Consider the following 25,397-nt stretch of genomic DNA (forward strand, 5'->3'; position numbering starts at 1 on the left):
TATAAGACAATTTAGGTGATGGCATGTTGTTTTTCTGCTATTGAACTGTTTTCTAATAATGTTGTGTTAAATAAAGTGAAGGAAGGAGAGAAATAACGTTTCCCTAGCAGTTTTTAAAAATGTCCCCATGTACAGTAATCCGATTAATCGATTAATCGTGTTGAGACCCCATCCGATTAATCGATTATCCAAATAATCGTTTGTTGCAGCCCTAGAGAGTAGGGTCCGATCGATAGTTGAATCTCAGATTGAGGAGGAGCAATGTGGTTTTCGTCCTGGCCGTGGAACTGTGGACCAGCTCTATACCCTTGCAAGGGTGATGGAGGGGGCATGGGAGTTTGCCCAACCAATCCACATGTGTTTTGTGGATTTGGAGAAGGCTTATGACCGTGTCCCCAGGGGCACCCTGTGGTGGACGCTCCAGGAGTATGGGGTGGGTGGCTTTCTGTTAAGGGCCATTCAGTCCCTTTACCAGAGGAGCGCGAGTTTGGTCCGCATAGCCGGTAGTAAGTCGGACCTGTTCCCGGTGAGGGTTGGACTCCACCAGGGCTGCCCTTTGTCACCAGTTCTGTTCATTACCTTTATGGACAGAATTTCTAGGCGCAGCCGTGGTGTGGAGTGTGTTGAGTTTGGTGGCAGGAGAATCTCTTCTCTGCTTTTTGCGGATGATGTGGTCCTCCTAGCTTCATCCAGCTCTGACCTTCAGCTCTTGCTGGTTAGGTTCGCGGCCGAGTGTGAAGCGGCTGGGATGAGGATCTCGTCTCTCGTCTTCCTCCGCTTATCCGGGTCCGGGTCGCGGGGGCAGCATCCCAACTAGGGAGCTCCAGGCCGTCCTCTCCCCGGCCTTGTCCACCAGCTCCTCCGGCAGGACCCCAAGGCGTTCCCGGACCAGATTGGAGATGTAACCTCTCCAACGTGTCCTGGGTCGACCCGGGGGCCTTCTGCCGGCAGGACATGCCCGAATTACCTCCCCGGGGAGGCGTCCAGGAGGCATCCTGACCAGATGCCCAAACCACCTCAACTGGCTCCTTTCGATCCGGAGGAGCAGCGGTTCTACTCCGAGTCCCTCCCGAATGTCCGAGCTCCTCACCCTATCTCTAAGGCTGAGCCCGGCCACCCTACGGAGGAAACTCATTTCGGCCGCTTGTATCCGCGATCTCGTTCTTTCGGTCATTACCCAAAGCTCATGACCATAGGTGAGGATTGGGACGTAGATCGACCGGTAAATCGAGAGCCTGGCTTTCTGGCTCAGCTCCCTCTTCCCCACGACAGATCGGCTCAGCGTCCGCATCACTGCAGACGCCGAACCAATCCGCCTGTCGATCTCCCGATCCCTCCTACCCTCACTCGTGAACAAGACCCCGAGATACTTAAACTCCTCCACTTGAGGTAGGACCTCTCCCCCGACCCGGAGGTGGCAAGCCACCCTTTTCCGGTCGAGAACCATGGTCTCAGATTTGGAGGTGCTGATCCTCATCCCAGCCGCTTCACATTCGGCCGCGAACCTACCCAGCAAGAGCTGAAGGTCAGAGCTGGATGAAGCTAGGAGGACCACATCATCCGCAAAAAGCAGAGATGAGATTCTCCTGCCACCAAACTCGACACACTCCACACCACGGCTGCGTCTAGAAATTCTGTCCATAAAAGTAATGAACAGAACCGGTGACAAAGGGCAGCCCTGGCGGAGTCCAACCCTCACTGGGAACATAGCCGGTAGTAAGTCGGATGAGGATCAGCACCTCCAAATCTGAGACCATGATTCTCGACAGGAAAAGGGTGGCTTGCCAACTACGGGTCGGGGGAGAGGTTCTACCTCAAGTGGAGGAGTTTAAGTATCTCGGGGTCTTGTTCACGAGTGAGGGTAGGAGGGATCGGGAGATCGACAGGCGGATTGGTTCAGCATCTGCAGTGATGCGGACGCTGAGCCGATTTGTCATGGTGAAGAGGGAGCTGAGCCAGAAAGCCAGGCTCTCGATTTACCAGTCGATCTACATCCCAATCCTCACCTATGGTCATGAGCTTTGGGTAATGACCGAAAGAATGAGATTGCGGCTGAAATGAGTTTCCTCCGTAGGGTGGCCGGGCTCAGCCTTAGAGATAGGGTGAGGAGCTCGGACATTCGGGAGGGACTCGGAGTAGAACCGCTACTCCTCCGGATCGAAAGGAGCCAGTTGAGGTGGTTTGGGCATCTGGTCAGGATGCCTCCTGGATCCCTACCTCGGGAGGTGTTTCGGGCATGTCCTGCCGGCAGGAGGCCTCCGGGTTGACCCAGGACACGTTGGAGAGGTTACATCTCCAGTCTGGTCCGGGAACGTCTTGGGGTCCTGCCGGAGGAGCTGGTGAAGAAGGCTGGGGAGAGGACGGTCTGGAGCTCCCTAGTTAGGATGCTGCCCCTGCAACCCGCACCTGGATAAGCGGAGGAAGACGACGACGACGATGTCACATTCGCTTTAGTCTTCAGTTAGTCACCACTTCATTTTATCTATGTCTCATATACCAGGAAATCCCTGGCATCAGCCCATAAAACACCTGCCTTGGTTGACCTTTTGCCTTCATGGGTCTGTGCCCATTACATTTTACCTTTACCAACTATCCCCATATTATTTTACAGACTAAACACTAGCGGCGAGTCTGGGGGAAAGCCACTCTGCCGCCACACTGACACACACACACACAGGAGCCCTGTGGTCCACTCATCTTCATTTCAGCAGAGGACTCAAACAGTAACCTTCACTTTACACTCCTGAGCTCGCTAAGCTCCACAAATCGGCAAAGGAATTATAAATCTCAGCCAGATAAGGAATAAGGTCATAAAACAACTAATCCCTCCTCCACATCTCCAACACCAAAAGCTTAGCAAAGATAAGGTATCCTGGTGCTTAGATACACATGAACACACACACACACACACACACACACACACACACACACACATAAAGAGTCCATCACTGCTCACATCCCCACAATGATTCTCCACCTGACAACAAATTGCACACATGCGCAAACATATCCATCAGTGTCCCAACCCACCACCCAGCTGAGATCAAGAGTGCAAACACACACGCCCGTGTGGTAGAGTCATCAACGCCTCACTACTCTGTCCAGCTGAGATCTGCAATCACCTAAACACACACACACACATAATGAATGCTAATTTTTCTCTAACATCAAGCCCACTCCAACAGATGGCACCCATTTAAAGTAAATATGGATTAGCTTTTATGCCTCTAAGTGAGACTACTGGGAGGTTGGCACCATGATGAAGGGACAAACTTCAAGGCATTAAAGTCACTTTATTTCCACCAAAGGGGAAAAAAACAGCTGCCATATTAGAGCTCAACAGATACGGGTTTTTATGGCACATGTTGATCTTTAGAAGTCAGAGGAAACGATGGCTGATATGCAGAACTGCTTTATAACTTTCTGATCATTTCTCTGGGCTGATGCAGATGTTTTAACACTTTGGACATTATGGCAAATGTGGTCAAAACTTATAAATGTTATGTACAAGCTCTCTTAATCTCGCAATCTTGATTTTGTGTAATCTCGCAATTTTACCCAATGTCTCAGTTTCGCCGGGCAGCTCTGTAAGGAACGCTTTCCAGACCTGAACTTTGGTAAGTACTCAGAAATGCCCGGGTAGAGTTGCTGGGCGGGACTTGTGGTTACCTCTTGCTGATTGGTTGTGACTCAGTAGGAAATAATATCAGCAGACCTTGCCAAACAACTGGCATTTGTAAAAATGGAAGAGCTGCTGGTGACGTGGCAAAAATGAAAAACAAAATAAGCAACATTGTTGCTACTTTAAAATAGTCATTTCTAAACTCCCTAAGCAGAAAAAATCCCTCCACAACGCCGTGGTTCACGGCGCTTTGTGGTCTCTGACAGCGATGTAGAAATCAGCGCTTCTTCTGAGGGATGTCCCATGTCAAGCTACCCTAAGTTTATTATTTTATCTCCCATCACCTAAACGTGGCTCATGTGCTTGCTTCAACTATTTTTTAAATTATTTCATGCTCACTGGTATCAAGTGCTTTACCGAAGGTGGAGGCTGAATGCGCTTCAACAGAAAGTGCCTTGAAGATGATTTTTGGTAAAAAAAAAAAAAAAACTGGCGCTTTACAACAAACTGAAACGAAAAATAAGTAATAAATTGGTGTTTCTTTTTAACTTTTAGGGGAGAAGACCTTCTCAATCTAAGCAATGCCTGAAGCAAACGCTGCAAAAGTACACTTTATTTCAAGTAAAACTATACATTTCCCATTGAAAAGCACGTTTCAGAGGAGCCTTTTGTTTCATTCACTCTCCCTCATAAGAAGCCTTCCTCACACAAACTTCTAAGTTGGCTCTCATATCTTTAGGTTTATCACAGCCTATTTAAGGGGTTAGCGATAATCCTGCGGTTAAACAAAGGCTGAGATGACCTCCAGATTCAGAGTGGTGCTCGACTCATCCGTGTGTGTTCACTACTGCGTTTATGAGGCAGCGATGAAAGCAGGGGGAAGCATTTAGCTCGACGACGAGCTACCAGATAGACCGCTGCCACACAGTAATCGAGGCAATGACAGCGAGAGGGATGAAAAGCCATCAGATTTATTTCCTCGGCCCTCCTATGGGAACGGATTAGCGGACATTGACAGGCCAGGATTTCATTCCTCAAAGGAGGGCAATTAATCCTGTGCCTGGGCAGCCAAAGTCAGGCCCATAAAAACCCAGCTAAGTACATATTGTATATGCTGATGCAAAATTAGGCCTTCTAATCACCTCTTATCCTTAAATACACTCACTGTCTAATTCCAACTCAGTTCCGGAACTTTTGCTGGTTGAACGTGGTGGTATTTTAACTTCTACTATTATGCAGACATGATTACACGGGACCTGGGAGAGCACGTCTGCTGTAATCTCCCTCTGTTACAAACAATAAACATGCTCAAATTAAAGTGATGTCCTGCAAGCACACACACAACACAAAACGCGTAATGAGATTTTAAAAAAAACAGGACAAGTGCTGAAAGCCCTGCTGTGGTGTAAAACTATAGTGGTGGGGTTACTGTCTAATTAAAAGCATGACATGTCAGATGGAGGGAGCATGACACTCAGTCTGAGCTCAGGCCGGACACCGAGCAGGGTCCGGCTGCATCGTTAGAGCCGCTTGGTGGCAACTTGTTAAAACGCCGGACTGATATAGATTGAAGCCACACTGGGACTCCTCTCAGATGAAGATTTGCAAGGGCATCCATGTAGTTTATTTATTTTTTTATGTCAGAAGGTTAAAATTGCAGAGAGTGCTGAGAGAAGAAATGACAGTCTGTCTGTGTAATTGACTTCTCCACACGAGAGGATCCTTAATAGCAAATGCTGGGGTTACAAGCCGGCGCAGACCAGGATAAGTGGCTGACAGAAGGTAACATGAAGCTGAGAAAGAGTGGGATGACACGAGAGGAGAGAAGGAGGCTGAATATGAGACACTCACCCCATAATGAGGCTGTTAATGTAGTCGTTCCCATCCATGTGGCCAAACTGGAAGTCCCTGGAGATGAGAGAAGAAATCAGCACGGTCACTCGATTACGAGCAGGAGTTGTTCTGAATAATATTAAAAACACTTTTGTTGAGCATGATGGAGTTATGAAACATCAAGAGTTTTAAGAAGACTGCAGATGCTGATTTATGTCAGCAGGGGAAACATTTGAACTGTTTAGAGGTGATTTAAACGTATGTGATTAAATTCAGGAACCAAAATTACTCAAAACCCGTATAGAAATAATATACACAAACATAATTGTCCCTGGCGTAAGACCTATTTAAGATAAGGATAAAAATAATGAATGTGACAATAAGACTTTTTAAAAAACATGTAACCAGGTTTGAGAAAACATGAGCAGACGGTGATGCTATAAAAGCAGAAAAGAGCTGCTATGGAAACCCAGACTTCCAAAAGTTTTTTTTTTAACATTCCATGCACTGCCGGTGTGTTTTACCCTCATTCTGCAATTTCATCACTTTGAAGGCATGATAAAACCAAAGCATGCTACATGTGAAAATGTATTTCAGTTCTCGTTTTTTTATTAATTATATTGTTCTAGTGATTTATTTAGAGCTATAATTGTTGTAATTATATGGATTAGTTCCACAACCCAAGGAGGCAAACATCCAATAAAAGAAAAACAAGGAAAACAGGAAACTTTGTTGAAAGTAATTTTTCTGCTGCTGAAAATTCAAAATCACTTTTGTCACTGCAGGACCGGAAAAAAACCATCCCCAAAGTGCCATCATGTGCTAGCTCCTGCTTATCTTCTTTTTCACCACAGAAAAGACTCCGGTTATTTATTTAAATGATACAGAAGGAAGAGGAATTCAATTTGGATCTCATTGTACGAAGCAAAGAGCATTGTGGGTGGGCACGGGAAGGAGGTGACTTCTAAAATGACTGATTATGGAGGCCTCTGCATTTACATTATATACATTCTGAATCACAGCTACATCCAGGACGTTTGTCCCCTGGGTGCTAAACAATACCGCATAATGTGGTTATGAAAAAGTGAACAACATAATAAAACTGGTGGATTTAATGTTTAAAAAGCTGTTGAGATTTGAGACGATGTTGCTGACAACAGCAGGACAGTATGGGGATTAAAGTCGAGACGGAGACACAAAAATGTGACAGAACTGAATTAAAATCTATTTTTACCTCCTTTTAACTTTGCCACTTTTATATTCACAGATCTGTTCACAGAGAAAGTCCATCTTTATCTGGACACTTACAGAAAAACCATGCCACAAGGTGATGGGTAACTTCCTAGTAAGTCTGACAAGCTAAAGGAAAGCAACGGTTCCAGTTAATACTGCTGAATTTAAAGAGCATGTCACCCCCTACCAGAATCTTACTCTACTCCTACTTCATGTTTGAAAAATGCAACAAATATAGTTTCCTGGCAGACCGAGAGGGCGGAGCCGCTAACAAATACACACACACACACACACACACACACAGGCTCACAACGGCATTGTGACATCATAATGTACCTCTTAGCCAATAGCGATGGCAGATTTTTATTCAAATATAGTGCTGAGTTTTTACCTGAACACAGCACAACACTGACAGTTTTAAGCAGAATACTTCTGTTTTAACAAAGACGCACCAACGTGCCAAATTATTGACTACATGTGTCTACAGCACAATTAGGCAATCATTTATATACCATAATTTCTGGCCTACAAGCCACTATTATTTCCCTGTGCTTTGAAGCCTGCGGCCTGGTGCGGCTCATGTGTAGATTTTTGCTGGCCAACAACCACTAGAGGCACTCTCCAGCAGTAAAGTGAGACAGGCACGGCAAAACGTTATGCGCGGAAGAAGACGCTCTTTGATTTAAAGTGGTGCGTTTACACATCAGACACACCCTCGTCATGGAAAACACGTGGAGGAATGCAGCTTAAAGTGATCTATCTGGCCATCAAACAAGGAAACAGAGCCCTGCATGGGAGCTTGGCATAAATGAATCAATGGTGCAACGTTGGAGGTGGCAGCGGGAAGAACTCAATGTAAAAAACCGACTAAGGCTTTCAGAGGAAATAAATACAGATGGGCGGAATCGGAAAACATTCTTGAAGACTGGGTGAACACACAAAGAGCTGACGGCCGAGGTGTTTCCACTGTTTCCACTGTGCAGATCATTACTAACAGGCATGTTTTGAGTGCAGTTTTTATTTTCTAATCATCCAGGGCTTATTAATGCTGTGTCAGCGCTGTTCTTTTCTTCTAAACATGCATGCAAATTACCGGTAATAATGTGTCAGTTTTATTTTATAACCATCCAGAAATATTAACGCCATCAGTGCTGTTTTCTTTTCTAAACTTGCAGGCACGTTCATCCGTGTTTTAAAATTCATTTTGTTGAATTAAAACAACAATGAAAAACTTCCGTGTAGCGTCTTTCTATTTATCTTATGTTATGGCCGTGCATGCGCTGTGAGCCGGAGACCCGCATGTGGCTGCTGCACAGCGGCTTGTATTAGAGTTTGGCGTGTGTGTGTGTAGAAAACCTTTTTTTTGCTGGTGCGGCTTATATTGAGGTGCGCTCTATAGTCTGGAAATTACAGTAGTTTATCAGCCAAAAATAAAGTTGATTTGGGGGTTACTTGCTCTTTAAATTGAGAACGTTGACTCAAAAAGTTACTTTCAAACTTTTGAACAAATATCTGAAGTGACCAGTAAAGTTCTCTGAAATGTGTTTAGGATAACTCTGAGCTTCCATCACACCAAATTTTGTACTTATATCCATAAAATTGTTTGAATTAGACATTTTTCTCCAGAATTTGTTAGCATAGTTAGCGTTGGCAGCCATCTTGAATCAGAGCGTATCTAAAGGCTGAGACGCACGTCTGATATTTAATTTCTGTAAGTTTCAAATAAAATCTATCGTGTGGTTATTGAGATATTCACCACAAAGCTGGAGAGGGTTGACTCCAACACGCTTGACTTGATGTAAAAGATTTAGCTAAACTCTCATGGGACCAGTTAGCGTTGGGACAGTGTTGAGGACGATACTTAGCTACTACCACACAAACCTCTAGCTCGGTATCTGCTTTTCTGCCTGAGTTTTAACCATGTTTGTGTTTTCTAGGGTCAGCTGGCGGTAGCAGCCATCTTGAATGAGGTTAACTCTAAAATTCAATTAATTATGGATGTACATTAAATCATTTCTTTATGACCATGAAACCAAAAGAACTAAAATGACTGGAGTCAGAGACAAAAATTCACTAAATTGTTAAATGTTGACGTAATAAATTTTATTTCCAGATCTAATTATGATACCCAGACATTGGGCTAAAGCTGACACCTGACCGACCAACCAATCCAACACCAGTGTTAAATAAAATATGGGAGTTTTTTTTTCTACCTGTGACAAAGAGACTGGGCTGATAGTTCTGTGTGCGAGAACACAAGAGCCACCATACTGTTGCACCTAGCAAGATTTATGGTGGGGGGATTACTGTTTCACCCAAGTCACAGAATCAAATTGACAAATGTGTGAGAGGCAGCATGGTGGAGCACGCCATGCTGGAAACAGAGGCTGTCATGTTACACGTCATGCTTCTGATTCCAGCACAGCAGAAAGCCATTTCAAAGGACACACTCAGATGGAGAATCACTGCGTCGGTTCTGCACAGAGCAAGGACATAAATAAAGAACGAGTCCAGGCAGTACAACCAAAAGAAGGGGTCTTATGTGTGATTCAGGTGAGAAAAGTTTTATTTTTAAAGTTATTGTTTTCCATCGTTACTCATTACTAAAATAGTATCCAAGCACAGACGGTGAGGTGGAAAAAATAAACCAAACATAAACTTCTAAAGTTTTATGTGAAGAAAAAAAATCCATGAAAATTAAAAATCCACTCAGTAAAAAAGAAATGCAAGAAGTGGGTGAAAAGTCATCAACTAAAATAGCTTCTTTTTCCTCGTCACCAAACTACATCTAGATCGGTACTCAATAGCCACTTTCATGGGACTCACCGTGGCTGCACATCAATGCAATGCCTTTGAATGCACCATGGCAGCATGGTGAAGCAAGAACATTGCACCATTCGTGCCACCAAGACTGACCCTGACATTACCAAACCAGACACTGTTCTCTCCATCCTTGAGATGTCCATGAAGATAACAAACAGGACCAGAAACGAGGGGTAGTCCTGCTCAAGTCCAACCCACACCGAAAAGGAGTTCAACGTACTGCTGAGAATGCAAACATTATGTCTAACAGAGGAAATAAGTGTATTTTTTAAATAAAACAGCTTTAGGATATTCTCTCACTTGGAGAAAGCTGATGCACTTAACATCATTAGCAAATAATTACTTGTTTACACAAAACCTATTTTAAGTCACGTCTAGTCCAATATTTACTCTCCTCTGTGTTGTTAAGCTCAACTCTTTACAGAAACCTGCTTCTTTTACTGTGTTCTCTTGCATTTACTGATTAGTCCAACAACATTCTGTTGGATTTTAAGAAGCTTTAAACTGAAAACAGGTGGGTGAACAAGAGCAGAGTGAACTGTGAGACAGAACAGTAAAGTTACGGGACCTGAAAAGCAAAACAATGAGATACTAAGACCCAAAAATAGTCCGTATGGAGTCGGCACAGTGGGACGCTTTCACAGTATAACTACTTGTGCTGTAAAAGTGCCCATTGGCACTGGGGATAGGCTGCTCAGAGATTTGTAGCTCTAAACAGACTATCTGAGGAGTCCAGAGTCTTTCATGATCAAGAACCCTGAGTCAAAAGTCTCAGGTCATGTGAGATGAGACTTTTCTTTCCAAGATTTAAAAGCAGCAACCGGTAGATCAAAGTTAAGGCAATAATAAATGCTGCAGGATTTCAGCACACCAACCAGCCAAAAAGAAGAAAAAATCCCCACAAGTCCAATTTGTGCAAATGCTACCTCCTCCCTGCATGCACGCGTGCACACACACACACACAAGTGATGGGTGAGCTGAATGCCACAACAATGATTACTGCATCAAACAGCATCAGGTCCTTGAAATGTCAGTCATCCCCTGTGATCTCTTCACTTGGCGTACTGCCTCCACCTACCAACGGGGGCGACACTCCAGTCAGTGACTTGTAATTACGAGTGCCGTTTAGGTGTGTCAGAGCACTGCAGGCGGCTCTGATCTCAGTGGGGGGACTCCAAACTCGGACGTCTTCAAAAACAACACAAGGTAGCATGGCGGATAGTGGTGTAATTGATGATAGAGATCTGTGTAATTCAATCAGCCATAATGGGAATGCCTGGAGAGGCAGAACGCCTTTGATCACGGCGGTTTGAGAGGAGCACGTCTTTATTCAAAGGCAGCAGCTACTTCAGCGGAGCACATGCTGGCTTCAACCTGATTCCTCTAGTTAAAGGATGACCTAGCCATTGTTCTCACTGAATTAACACTTGATTCAACAACTCTGTTAAACTTGTGAGCGTCCACTCAGAAAGAACAAAAATATCAACGCTGGTAATAAATGGTTGTCTCCTTACAGATTGTGTCTGTTTCTGCTTTTTGGCACAATGAAATGCTTTGAAATCAGAAAAAGTGAATATAAAACAGCTTTTAAATGATGACTTCATTATTTAAGGTAAAAACTGTTGCTAAAACCTAATTAACTGGGATGATAAATCGTTTACAAAGCTGGGTTCAGTTCCACCAGCCACACACAGACCTGTAGAATTAAGAAATCACTCCAATAAAATCTGTCTGACAACATGAAGTAGGCTAAAAGATCTCAAAAACCAACACAGCATGCCTTGTTCTAGAGAAATTCAAGAACATAAGAACCAAGGACATCTAAAGTCCTGCAGATCTGACCTGTTTCAGAGACACTCGCATATGAAGGTCTGGTAAAATAACCCGGAGTTCTGATAGTGCAGCAGGCCTAATATGGCTCAAAGGATCTACCTCCATAGTGATGCTAAAGACGCCTTCCCTGTTAGGTTAAATCTGATCTTAAACATTTAAATTCCAACAGGAAATCTGAAAAGACACAAAGGTGTTTCCGCAGCGCCGCATACGCTGCTATATTTTTATCATTTGTTTTGTAACAAAGTTCCTCCTAGGATGGGAACAAAGTCAAAACAACATGACATAAACACCCGTTTGTTATTGCTCGACTAATGCTGGAGGAAAAAAAGTAAAATTATGCATTAATAAAAGCTGAGTTGAGTTTGTGATTGACAGCTCAAAAGAACACCTATATTTGGAAGCTGACATTTCACATAATTACCTTTCTACTGACTCGCTACAGAAAAAAAAACAGACGGGCTCTGACAACAGCGAAAACTTGCTTGTGAAAAGACAGGCAGCGTTCCCCGGCGAGCATACCATCCCAGAATAAATGTATAAATTGGATTTTCATCTCTGACCTCATCGTGTATCGTGCCTCACCTGTTAAAATGTTCTCTGTATTCCTTCGCCACCCTCTGCATCAGGGTCTTTAATCTAAAAGCAAATGAGAAGAGAGCGAAAAGCCACATAAGTCAGAGTCTGTCTTTATTTAGCTGGTGGCTGCAATTTGTGGGAAGCGCCAAACAATAACAGCAAGTCTTATCTTTATTAGAAACCTAAATGCAGCTATTGTGGGAAGTGTGGGAGCAATTTAAGAGGCTGGCTTAAAAAAAATCATACCTGTCACTCTGCTCTGTGGGGTCCTTCTCATGGATGACGGCGATTGCCACCAGCTTGCCTGAGAAGGAGAATTTGGGAATTATAATAAAATAATAAAAACCAGCCCATTTAAGGCACTCCGTGTGGGAGAAACATCACTTTACTAAAGAGAAGAAGCCTAGAAAGGGATGAATTCATTAATCACTTAAACATTTAACCAACTTTAGCTTGCTTGTGCAGGAAAAAATGGTCACATTTTGACGACAGGAAAACAACTCAGGTTTCATTCCAACTACAGGTCTAGCTAAATAAATAATAAATCCTATAAAAAACGTAAATGGTCTCTTCTGATTTGAGGCTGGAAGCTGGTTGACTTTTGGATGAGAGCGCCATCCTGCCCCCTGCTGTTCGCTGACATCAAACCAAGTGGAAAGGAAATTTATCTTCACCTCAGCATTTCTCCCAAAATAACTTAAGCGTGCACAGGTCTGTGTCTGTTTAGAAATACAGTAAAGAAATGTTAATTTATGGATCCGTTTGTCTGTGAAAGTGTTTTTTTCTTTTCCTTCCACTACAGTATGGCAGCACGGGAGTTCCACCTACGGGAATATGCATAATTAAGTCGGTGCAGTTTTTGAACACCTAACAAGGTGCACGCGATCTACAGTTGTAAAAGCTGGAATTTCTTTGGAGTTGGAATAATTGGCATAGAAGCATCATTCATCTTTGTACTGCCATGAAGCACACAGGGATTGTGCTACACCACTGAAGGCTTTAAACGTCAAGAAAAGATTTCTTTTATTAACAAAGGGTAAAACGTAACCCATTTTAAGTTGTTGTGTATATAAGATTTATTTTGTTGCAAATAACCATTTTATTGTGATTTATTCACTAAAACGTGACTAAGCGTTAACTTTTTGGTTCATGTGAGGTAACAAGCAGCTAGAAACACTTCTTTTTTAAAGATTCTCGTTAAAAATCATTAAAGTCAAAGGCCTATCGCTCGCTACTGAAGTGACAGCAGATAGAGTTAAGAGGTAATTATGAATAAAGCATTACAGTCTTTAATGAGAAAACCTCTAGGATGATTATAAAGATGTAACAGAACATAAAACGGTTTGTGAACGATATCTTTACTTCGAGTTAATTAATACGAACCAAATCCTTGATTTTTGTCCTGCACAGAAAGGACATTTTTGACTAAATCCACTTCTGTGACTTAGCACACATATTTGGAGTTTCCTAAAAATAAAATCAAATAAAATGCCACCCAACCCTGAAACATTTTTGTGCCCTGTAGGTTTAAAATTGTGCCATTGAGCAAGTTGTTCTGAACATTTGTGGGAAAGTACATCCTGCACTCTCAGCTCAGACGTTTCCAGCCGTTTTTATTTCTATGTCCACTCAACTTTTTTAAAAAAGCTGCATTTTCTGTACAACAAAGGTAAGATGAAATCCTGGGAATTTTTTTGACCATTTTTTTTAGTGAATAATCATTGTCAAAACAGAATTCTTCTAGGAAATGCTGAATCTGTTGAAATCACAATGAACTGGACTTTTTGGATATGACCAAATATGTCATTTAATTATCATGTCGAGCCACATTTACATGGCATGTTTTCTTGTCACAGTTAGTCGTCACACACTGGAGAAATATGCCTTCCACATCTGACCCATCCCCTAAGGGGAGTGGTGAGCTGCAGACACGGCCAAGCTCGGGAACTATTTGGTGGTTTAACCCTCCAATCGAATCCGTTAATTGCAGGTGTCAAGAAGGGAGGCATTGGGTCCCATTTTTAAAGTCTTTGGTACGACATGACAGACGCTGACAGGAACAAGGAGTTAGGGATGTAAAAAATATTGATATGGCAATATATCGTGATTTTTTTCCAGCGATATTATATGGATATTCAAAAGCCGTCTACCTAATTTTTGGAAGAATTTACATGCAAACATTTGTGTATTTTCTTTTCTTTTGGTGCAATTCACCAAATTCCACCAATGAAATGTAAATCTCTCTATCATGGTTCAGATAGCTCATGTTAAACATGTTAAGCATCAGTTTGGACTTTATTGAATATTGTTACAATAAATTCAGTCTAAAAAAATCGCTACTAACGTCCGACTGAATGTAAAGTAATATATCGTGAAATATCGAATCGTCTCCCCTGTATCGTGATATGTATCGTATAGCCAAAATTTCACCTGTACACATCCCTACAAGGAATATTAGAAAATCTTTGAATGTTTTTAAGTTGTAGCCCAGTGAGACACTGGTTTATGAATATGCCAAGCATTGAAAAGTACAGTATGAAATCCCCCAAATCCCGCCTCCACAAAAAAGTTTCCCCAAAAGATTTTCTCCCAAAATGTTCATGAAGTCATCTTGGGTGTCTAAACCCATTTTTGTGAATAGTTCAAATGTTCTCTGTGTGAATCCAACTGAAAAGTTGCACATGTTCTCATTATTTTGCGTGTGGTACTAGCTTAAATGTCCAAGCGAAGATTTAATTTTAACGATCGCATTAAAAGTTCAGGGTCAGAATACTTTTAGGCTTTCATCAGAAAGTTCTCCAACTTGTAGACCCACTCTCTATTTTATGATGAAATCTGCTAAAGCCAGCCCATAATCTAATAATCCACTGGTTTAGAGACTGTATTGTTTACCCAACTGATTGCAATGTTTTTTTTATCCAGTATAAATTTGCAGCAATGGGTCTGATAAACTGAAAAGTTTGTGTGCTAACATGTAAGAGGTTTCACCCCTTTTACATTTTTTTATCTGCCACAAAAAAGAAAACAGCATTGTAATATAACAGACTTTGCTTTCAAATTGGAGCAGTAACATCTCCGTGTCTGCATTTCTGTCCTTTAAATTATGACTTAAATAGATCTAAATTACAGTTTCAGGCTCGTCATTGATTTCTGTCACGCTAGTATTTAGATGTGGGCACCGAGTTCTGTCTCCACATGACTTATGTGTGGGATGGGATGGGGGGGTTCAAGCATAAAATGCCATCCCTCCAGCCTCACTGAGTCCAAGAGCATGAAATTTGATGCTCGGTTGAAAAGGTTGAAGACTTCAGTGGCTGCCTTTATTTTTTTTAGACTGCTTTCTGCATCTAAACAGCACATTTTTATTCGGTCACACGCTGTTTATCCAATTAGCTTGTTACAGTCAGGAGAAAGAAAAACATTTCAGCAACATCCAACTGCCTGAAGGGCATCAAGCAGCAACTTAAATATAACCTTTTTAACCCATTCAGGTCCCATAAAGAGCTTTACTGTGTTTACAGGCCCTTTTCTATTACAACGCACCGCTTTCTCTTCTCTATAATCACACACCAATTAGACCATCAGCTATGAGCTTGGTGTCTTGCCTAAAGATACTTAAACACACGGAGGGGCCGGGCTTCAAACCGCCAGTTAGCAGACCACCGCTAAGCCACAGCTGATCCAACCTTCTCAGTACAATGCTCATAAAGAAGGAAAATACTGTGTCTAATATTAGAAAAGCACCGCACCAATTTACTACTGTTTAAGAGGCTGTTTGTGTTTCGACCTTTCTAATGAATTACCTTTTCAAGGGAAAGTGTGTTTTGTATAAACCAGGCTGTTTATGCAGGGCAAGGACACCTTTTATTTTTGTTTGTAGAAAAAAGGACAGAGGTCATGTAAAATCACTAAATCGTCAAATCATTTTTTTTTCTAAAAACGCCACAACTACATATTTGAGGGAGGGGCTGCAGAGTTTATTACACAATAAAATTGTGCTGACACGCTTCAAGTGATGTATGCTGGTAGTTAATATGCAGTTGGAAAATGCTTACAAATGACTTTGGGTTCCTGGTCTTAAAGAGAATAAAATGGACCCAGGGGGACAAAAAACTGCAATAAAAAGCAAGCAGGTTATGCACACAGGTGTCAAAATAAGATTATTAATATCGGTCTGAAAACAAGAATCCTTGGACTAGTTTTACTTTGACATTAAACAAAAGTAGTGAGGGAAAAAAATCACTAATTGCATTTCAGATCTGGCTTTGATGCGAGAATCTTTAAATCTTTGTTTCACGAGACATTTAACTGAATATTTTAGAACTTTTTGCAGGACGTATTTTATGCGACAAATGTGTAAATATTGAGAAAATTTGTGATGAATGAGAAGCAAATTTCTAGAAAACATTAATCATCACTAGAGATGGGCCAGAATACTAAGATGAAAGAAAATACTGACAATGAAATGTTGCGATATTTCGGTTGATGAAACTGACGTAATATTTAAAAGAAATCTGTTGATTTGTTATTGCAAATATAAAAGCTAACATTTACTGTATTTCTTTTATGTGGTGCAATTCAAACATCCACTCCTAGGTGGCAGCATTCTGGTGGAACAACAAGATCTTGCGAACACACTCGATTGGTCTTGGAAGTGTTTGACCTGAGTTTTCTCATTAATTTCAGTCTTAAATTTCAAAATATGGTCAGGCTTTTAGTATCGCGATAAATTGTATCGTATCGCCAGATTATTGCCAATACACACACCTGGTGAATATTTGTGTGTGTGATACATTTAAAAACTATATCACAACTACATCAACAGCAGTCTTTCCCCTACATGCTTCTATTGAATCACAGCACGTCCCAACTTCCATCAACAGATCTGTTGCAGTGGTTTGTATTTTGAACAAACAGCTTTTTCACATGGATGGATGAGTGCTAAGCAACCACAATGCTCATGGGCTAACAATAAACTTCTTAGAGGGATGAACACCAGACAAGCTCTGTCAGAAGTGACAAGGGTGGCTATGTAGAAATAGAGGGCAATCACAGAGGGAAGGGCCCAAAGAGAGTGCAGTAGAGAAGGGGAAGGGAAGCTCTCTAAAGAGCGGAGTAGTCAAGAGTTTCTCAAAGACAGACTGGGACGCTCCTGTTCTGGTAGAACTCTGGTCCACCATCATGGAAAGACACATGAAAAGTCTGAAGTGTCCTGAGCATGGTGTAGGCTCTGCTAGCCAACGATCCTTAAAAAACTGGAGTGACTAAAGCCTAATTTATACGTCTACGTCTACATGGGTGCGGACAGAGGCAACACAATTACGCAACAGCGCAAGGGCTCTCCGACAAGCTCACAGAAGCTGACAAAGACATGCCCAACTTTTTATCTATGTGTCAAAAAGTGACAGAGACTGCAAGCTTGTGATCAGTCAGGACGCCGCTTCCTTTAAGTTGGTCAACAGCACCACAACAGTCCCCTCGAAAAAATCAAAAGACATCTAGCGGCAAACGAAGCAAACTGAAGAACGCATGCGGAAAAATTCCTAAAATATTGAACGTTTCTTCACCCGTGGAGGGTGAATGGTATTCGTGAACAGAAATGATGGGAAACGCGGGTTTAGAGGTGGTGACCGCATGAAGTGGTGGACAAATTTGTCCCTGTTAAAAAGTCTCTGAAACATATAAACACAACATAAAGAAAATAGTAAATACACAATCATGGACCAGATACATGAGTGTAATGGTGACAGAATACCACAGAAAAGTGCTACGCCTTCTGTTGTCCTGGCTGGGAATTGCTTTGCAAAACTCCCCCGATGACGGAGAAGTCTGACACATCAATACGTGAGCTGATGGAGATGTACAGGGTGGGCCATTTATATGGATACACCTTAATAAAATGGATATGGTTGGTGATATAAACGCCCTGTTTGTGGCACATTAGTATTTGTGAGGGGGCAAACTTTTCAAGATGGGTGGTGACCATGGTGGCCATTTTGAAGTTGGCCATCTTGGATCCAACTTTTGTTTTTTCAATAGGAAGAGGGTCATGTGACACATCAAACTTATGTGGAATTTCATAAGAAAAAAACAATGTTGGATTTTGTAGGCTAACATCAGTGACCATTGAAGCTCCTTGGATAGAAGGGTGATGTGTGCTCTCTTAGACTGAAGACCACATGCACTGTTGAATTCTTGACTAACTACAAATACCAACACATGTTACCATTATGAAACTGACTGAGTTACCTTATTATTAAAGACAGAACTGTTGAAAAATAAAAAGGATGCATGATGAACTTAAGATTATTAAAGCCAACATTGTCTAACGTTTTACCAAACTCCTGGTTAATTACAAGACAGGTGTGTTATTTTTTTTTTAATCACAAAGAATGAATAATGTCTCAGTCACCAAAGCTACTGTTTTAGGCCAAGTTAAATCGAGCTATTCATTAACCACGTTAAACACTACAAAATGTACCTCATATTTATACGTTTTAGAAAACTAAAACATTCAAATGAATAGGAGTTGTATTCACCCGTTTCCCCGAGCTCGTACAGCGTAAAGCCATCGATCTGAAGGTATCCCTGGAAACGCTCTTTGTTCACCCACGACGACAAGCTCCCATCCTCGTACTCTGCAACACGGAGACAGGATCGTTGAAAATACAAAAACAAACCAGAGCAGCTTATCGAAATTCAGGGAACACAACCTGCCAATATCAAAAGCAAAGCAGAAGAGTGTATCGATGGCTGGACTGTTCAGAAGATCACAATGTTTACAGAGCGGACGCTCAACAGGGGGTGAAGAACAAGACAGGCTGAGCATCCACGGATGCAGGGCAGCTAAACAATCATCAGAGCGGTCTAAGAGGGCGTCTAGGATCATAAACAACACAAAGGTCTGCAGAGAAGAGAATCAGTGCAGAAATAAAGATAAAAAGCTACTTCATGTATATATTTTCCATTCATCTAACAAAAGGATGTCAAAAGTTACACATTTTCAGTCGCTTTTTTTTTTCTATTATTGATTTTGACTGCTATTATCCACGTTCACCTTAAAAAGCAGGAAAAAAAAGACTATTTTCCAGCTTTAGTCGATGTTATATGTATAATTTAACAGTTGCATCAGACACAACAAAAATCAAAGTGTGAGAAAATATCCTAAAAGAAATTAGAAGAATTTCAAGTTTCGTTACTGAATGTAAACCACATGATTTGGCTTCTGGAAGCAATATATATATATATATATATATATATATATATATATATATATATATATATATATATATATATAATAATTTTATAGCAGCACAGTGGAGACCGGCTACAGGATGCTTGTAATTAATGTCAAATGTAGCCGGGGCCTCATTATGACATGTTAATAGGTTATCACGACCTTTGCGCTTCCATTTAAGTAATTACAAGCACTCTGGTGACTTTTAACATGAATCCGCGGGGCCTCGAAGGCGCTGTGAGCACGATACCGAACATGACAACCTAAAACCTCCAACATGCTTTTAAATCCTCAAGGTTACAGTAGTATTAGAACGTGTTTTTCAGTGCTGCAGCTGCGTGAAGGCAGAGGGGGCTTGTTGTAAAGCCTGCTGAGTCAGTCGATCAAGCAGACATTCCAAAGACTTCTTTCCACAGAGGTTTTGGCTTTATAGACAGCATGCAGCTGCCCAACGTTTCCCCCAGAAGCACAACACGAGGAGAGCGGGGAGAGCCTGTACAGCCTGATGAAGCTCTCCTACACCGACTCAACTCGCTTCACCTTGAAACAAATTAGAGCTGCTCTCGTTCAGGGCGCGAGCCTCAGAACATTTCACGCTGCCCTACAGGAGCCTGTCAGCCAAGAGTTCACGCAGCGGGGGACGACCTGTGGAGATGAGGGGCAGGAGGGGGAGTGAAAACAGACAGGAGGATGATCTGGTGTCAGAGTGTGGAGCAGAGGTGAGAGGAAGCTCTGTCAGGAGGAAGGTTAATGGCATGGAAGACCTCCTAGGCTATGCAAATAGAAACAGAAGCTCCAGGAGAAACGTGGCTTCATCAAAGATACCTCAAACACAGAAGGCTGTATAATAATCAGACTGCATGATAGAAGCAGCTCTTTAACAGGTTAGGACTTCTCTTTAATCTGACTCTTCAGCTCTTATCCAATCAGACTTCACTAGAAAAACAGAAGTAGAAAAACAGCAGCATTTATTATTACTACGGATAGACTGGTATCGGGTTGATATTTGCCGTTTTTGTATATTGAAACGGCCAATATACCTCTTTGGTAGATTGGTTTTAAAGTCAGGCACGTCCACGGGCTGCTGCCGTTTTTAAATGTATATTTGCATTCCTGAAAAACATCTGCTTAAAGCACTAATGAAGAGTTTCTTCTCAGAGGACACCACCTAGAGGTGGAAAAATGTATTACACCTGAAGCCAAACGTCCTGCTTCTGTGATTACGGCCGACAGCAACACCTCTCGTTCTCACCTGAAGCCGGCCAACAGAGCTAAAAAACATGGTTTTACAATATGAAACTAAATCTTTATTCATAAATATATTTTTAGACTCATAAGACTTGTCTACAAGAAATTTAGCCAATTCTGCTTTAATCTGGACACTTCCACATGATTAACATCTGTATGCAAGCGGATGTTTACTGCTATTGGCTATAGTGCTTAATTCACATTGCATGCATTGGGCTCTAAGGGAATGGGGGCAGGCAAGAAAAACAAAAACACGAATGTATCGACAGATTATCATTTTTACCGATTTCTAATAAATCGCACGTAATTCCTGACCCCAAAATTCCACTACCTCCGCTCCACTCCGGCACGAACTCCGCAGCAAAATCGGTCCCGTTGTAGTCAATCAGAGCTGTTCCACTACTGCGGCCGTGCGGCGCAGTGCGCCGCCCACCGTTCCGCCAAAAATAGGATCTATTCTATTTTTGCCGGACGCCGGAGCACCTCCGCAGTAAATGGACAGAAATCACAACCGCCCAACAGGAAAAGGAGCAAGCACAACTTCCGTTATTTCACAATAAATCAATAAACAAAAAGCATTTTTTGTTTCATATGCACAGGTTTAACAACTTTTAACAACTATCAATGGCGGCTGAACTTTAAATGCACAAAAATAAGCCATAAATACAGTTTCCACTATCAAAGTAGTCACACTTTGTTGATCCAAACACTGCTGATCGCTCAACACAAATGATGGGCATATTAAACAGTTCGTTTCGATGCTTCTCCCACACAACGGGTGTTTGGATATAACTTCCGCATTCATTGCTCGGACTGTATAGCAAGATCTCGAAAATCCTGCGCATGCTTGTTTGCGCACCTCAGGTCTCCGCACCGGAGCGGAGCCGTTGTAGAGCGGGTACCAGTAAAAATTGAGTTGGAAGTGAGCGGCTGCGGAAGGCGGGGGCGGAACAGAGCGGAGGTAGTGGAATCTTGGGGTGAGAGGGGTAAAAATCCAGACTGATAAAGGCTCTAAAACTATTGTCAACCTGAATGTGGTTGTATCCACCTGTTCAATATTTAATATTTCAATTTTTGAATTTAAATACTGTGCAGTGCACAAAGTTGGTTAAATTTTGTGTTCAGAAAGGTTCATAAATACTGTCGTCCACTAATATTATTAGTGACATTTTAGCATGGAAATAAGAAAGAAAAAGCCCATATGTCGGCCATCGGCTGACCGTGACCTCTACGTATCGGTATCAGCATTAGAAAACCCCATATTAGCACATCTCTAATTAGTACCTTTATTTTCTGTGGTTTATTGTTTAGGATGACGGTGAATCATTTGCTGCAAACCCTCTGCACTAAACAATCACCTAATAAACTATTGTGCATGCTAGAGAAAATGAATGCATTGTGACATCATTTAAAACATGGTCTCTTATGTAAATTTTATTTATACCAGCCTTATAATGGATGACGACCACAGAAACAACTGTATGTTATTTGTTTTTTCCTTCTGCATCAAGCCAGGGACTGGAGCATCTTGGACGTTCATCCAGATTCAAATAAACACTGCTGGTGTGCATTTTACCTGAGAAACATCACTGTGTTGGGAGTGCGAGCTCAACTCATCGGTTAATCAGTCTCTGCTATTAGTGTGCAAAAATGCTCCTCCTCACAGCTGCTGCCTTCATGAACTCTTCCATAAAAGGAGCTAAACCGTTAAGCGCCGATGCAGATTACCAGAAAGCCTCATGTGGAGCAGCGAGCAGGTCCAATTCAGGATTCAACATGAGTTTACAGACGAATGAAGCAGTTCCCTCTAACACTCATCCTGATTATATTTTTGGTTTTGTATGAAACTACCATGTCGGGCAGCGTCTTCATCTGTAGACACATAATGATCGCTCAGCGCCCGAAGCACAATGAGAGTCCAGACCGGCACAGCAGTACAACACCGAGGATTTCAGTAATCAAATATGTATGAGCCTCGGTGCTGGACTTTATTTTTAATGCTATTGTTCAAAAAAAATAACAAAAAATCAAAAGAAAGAGAAGTGCATGAGTGTAATCAAAGCTAAAAACAGCAATGTGTCAAATATGCCTATACACAAAGGGAGAGGTGGCGTCTGGATGGAGCGGCTCTGCTCAGCGGGATGTTTCCTTTAAAAATACACGACACAAACAGTACGTGTGAATTGAATTTCTAATATTTGAATCTGCTTCTTCTCAAGGTGCAAAAGCAGACGCCAGGGGAAAAACACAATGAACGCTGTTTTGCATTTTCTGCAGAGTTAAAAGCCAGATGAGAAAATAAAAACTAGAAGCCATGCAGGGTGGCATCCACTGGCTGGAATAACACTTCATATCACGTGCAAACATGTCTAGGAGGTTTAAGCAAATAACGCTTGATAACAAAGTTTCTGAGAGCATCATGCAAAGCGAGGGGAGCAGGAAGCCACACGAGGCGGCTCCGACTCATTTATTCTCCACCTGGACGCCGACAGACTGATCTACAGGAGCTGCATCTCTCCGCTCCGCTTAGTGTTTTCTTATTAAAACATTTCTTTAAAAAACTGAAAGAAGGAGGAAAGAAAGGCCGAGCCATTTCACCGTCTTCCACAAGTTTCGTATGCCGTAACCATGGCGACGCCAGACACTCGCCACAGCCTCTGCATCAGGGTCCTGGGGGAGTCGGCGGAGTGTGGCATTTTTGTCGTCAGTGTCAGCTGCGGCGAGCCACTGCTGCTGCGGTTCTGGAGCACGAAGCCCGCCTTCTGCAACGGTCAGGTGGAGCAGATGTGTGTGACGTTTAAGGTGGCGGCGGAGATGGATTTTCTTCTACAGGTGATAAACTGTGCGCCTAACCTTCCCAACAGCTACTACTGGGGCTCGTTTGTGTTGGCGCTGTGCCTCGACGCTCTCCCCGTCCAGTTCTGGCTCCTAGCTGAGACCCAATGCTGCATCGAGTTACAAAACCTTATAGAAAATTGTGGAAAAATAACTCTGCTGCAAGAGATTTAAACTTCTTTTATCAAACATGATTATTTCTTCAGACTTACTGCTTTTATTTCAGGTCTCATCTATTTTTGTTCTGAAACCTTGGTCTCCCACGCCTACTCAGAGCAGTTCATGCATGTCAGCCCAGAGACCAAACCACTACAACAGCACTGACCTAACCACACTGCTATAAAAGTGGACAGAGCTTCTGGCTGCTGTGTGACGAGCCGAGAGCAGCATGAGTCAGTGAGGTGAGAAAGAAGAAAAGGAAAAACTCACCATCGTAGGTAAAATGGCCGCCATCTTTAAAGACAACAACCGTAGGAAGCTCCGATAACGACACGGACTGTTGAAGACACATGAAATTAATTAATGTGGAGTCGGTTTTGTAGCTACTAGCAACCAAATGTCTCCATCCACCAATCATTTCTTTCCATTTTATTTTCAAGAAGCCAGATTTTACTTTAATCTCCTCAAGTGGAATTCTGAAAGCATTTTAAAGTTTTTCTTGTGCCTTAAACCAGCTTGTGTCGACACTTCTCATAAAACTAAACATAAACACATGGCATTTTAGTTGGAACAAAAGTTCCAGTTTTAGCTGTTTGACCTGCAAATACTAGTCTGCTGTCCCTGACAAACTCACCTCTAACGAGTAAACAGCCAGTCAGATCCTGTTCATCTGCTGTTCTTCACTTACTCCGTTTTTCTTGAGAATTTTAACATCTATAAACAAACTAACAATTTATGTGCTAATAAAATTAGTCTAAACCATTTTTTGATGGAAAAAAATACATTTTAGTGTTTAAAATGTTGTGTTTGTGTCATCTTATAGAATTTTTGCACATGCAAGTTGTTATGGCCACCAGTCTGGCCTGTGGTGATTAGGCAGACACTGCCCCTCCTCCTCCTCCTCTCCTCCAGGCTGCTGAGGAGCACAGCTGAGCTGAATCTGACCACCGACACCTGGGATAAAAAGGCTGTGGCTTCAGCAGTCTGGGAGGCACCAGTGCAGGAGTTCTGCTGCCCTCCAGACCTCGGTTTGGTTTAACCCCCTTCGATTTGATGACTTTAACTCTTTAAGGTTAACTCTAAGTTTGATGAGTTTTTTAAACATAAAAGGTTAAAACTCTGAGCTTATCCAGAAGGATCTTGTAGTGAGGGTATTCCCTCTTTGAGATCACCGTAGTTACTGAGTTATGATCTTACTGATCTCTGGTTTGGGTATTTTAAAGGTCAACTATGTTCTGGTTTTAAGACTTTTATCAACTTAGTAGTGTTTTAAAAAGCCTTCAGTTTTGGTAAAACTTAAGTTTCAACCAGGTGTTTTGTTTGTTTGTTGTCTTTCAGTGTTTACCTTTTTGAGAATTTTTTTGGTTTGGTATCATTTTAATAATGCTTACCATCTGTGTGCACTCTTGTTTTTAAACCTTCTGACGATTAAACACATTTAAGTCCACTATCATGTTTCTTATATTACCCCCCCCCCCCCCCCCCCCCACACACACACACACACACACACACCTTTACATTTTTAACACCTCCTGTCGAGGACGTAACGCATAAAATAAATGTAAATAAGTTGTTTACTTGCAGCAAAATACCTAAAAATAAAAAGTATTACCAACGACTGAAACTGTTGTTGCCTGTGTGAGTTTGTCTGTTTCATTAATAAACTACGAGGCTAATCTGAGTGAAACCTTCAGAGGAACCACTGGAGGTTGATTAACACGAGAAATAACATTTTAGTAAAATGATGCCGGTTTCATAGATTAAACAGCTGAAATGGTATGTATTAGTAGTTGAGAATCATTTTTAACACTTTCTTTATAAACGTTTTGAGTTCATAAGTCAGCAAAAAACAATCAAGGTTTTACCAGGCATTAAATCTGAAATTTAGAGAAAAAAGTCAGATGGCGATCAGCCTAATCGATGATTGATCAATTCAAAATTAAAAATAATAAAACCTTTTTTGGGGGTCTGTGAATGCACCATTACAAAGCAACA

The 25,397-nt window shown here is 42.0% G+C and overlaps 1 protein-coding gene across 1 annotated transcript in view; it reads right to left on the minus strand.

Moving 5' to 3' along the window:
* Positions 1-25,397, minus strand: part of LOC107382575 (protein disulfide-isomerase TMX3) — a 56,803-nt gene that overhangs the window by 16,424 nt on the left and 14,982 nt on the right. The window contains exons 9-13 of the mRNA XM_015954780.3: positions 23,673-23,739; positions 18,463-18,561; positions 12,170-12,227; positions 11,930-11,983; positions 5,474-5,530 (exon numbers count right to left, since the gene is read on the minus strand). Coding sequence (XP_015810266.1) covers positions 5,474-5,530; positions 11,930-11,983; positions 12,170-12,227; positions 18,463-18,561; positions 23,673-23,739 — 335 coding nt within the window. The remainder of the gene's footprint in view (positions 1-5,473; positions 5,531-11,929; positions 11,984-12,169; positions 12,228-18,462; positions 18,562-23,672; positions 23,740-25,397) is intronic.

This window comes from Nothobranchius furzeri, chromosome 7 (assembly GCF_043380555.1).
Source record: "Nothobranchius furzeri strain GRZ-AD chromosome 7, NfurGRZ-RIMD1, whole genome shotgun sequence".
In the NCBI taxonomy this organism is placed as follows: domain Eukaryota; kingdom Metazoa; phylum Chordata; class Actinopteri; order Cyprinodontiformes; family Nothobranchiidae; genus Nothobranchius; species Nothobranchius furzeri.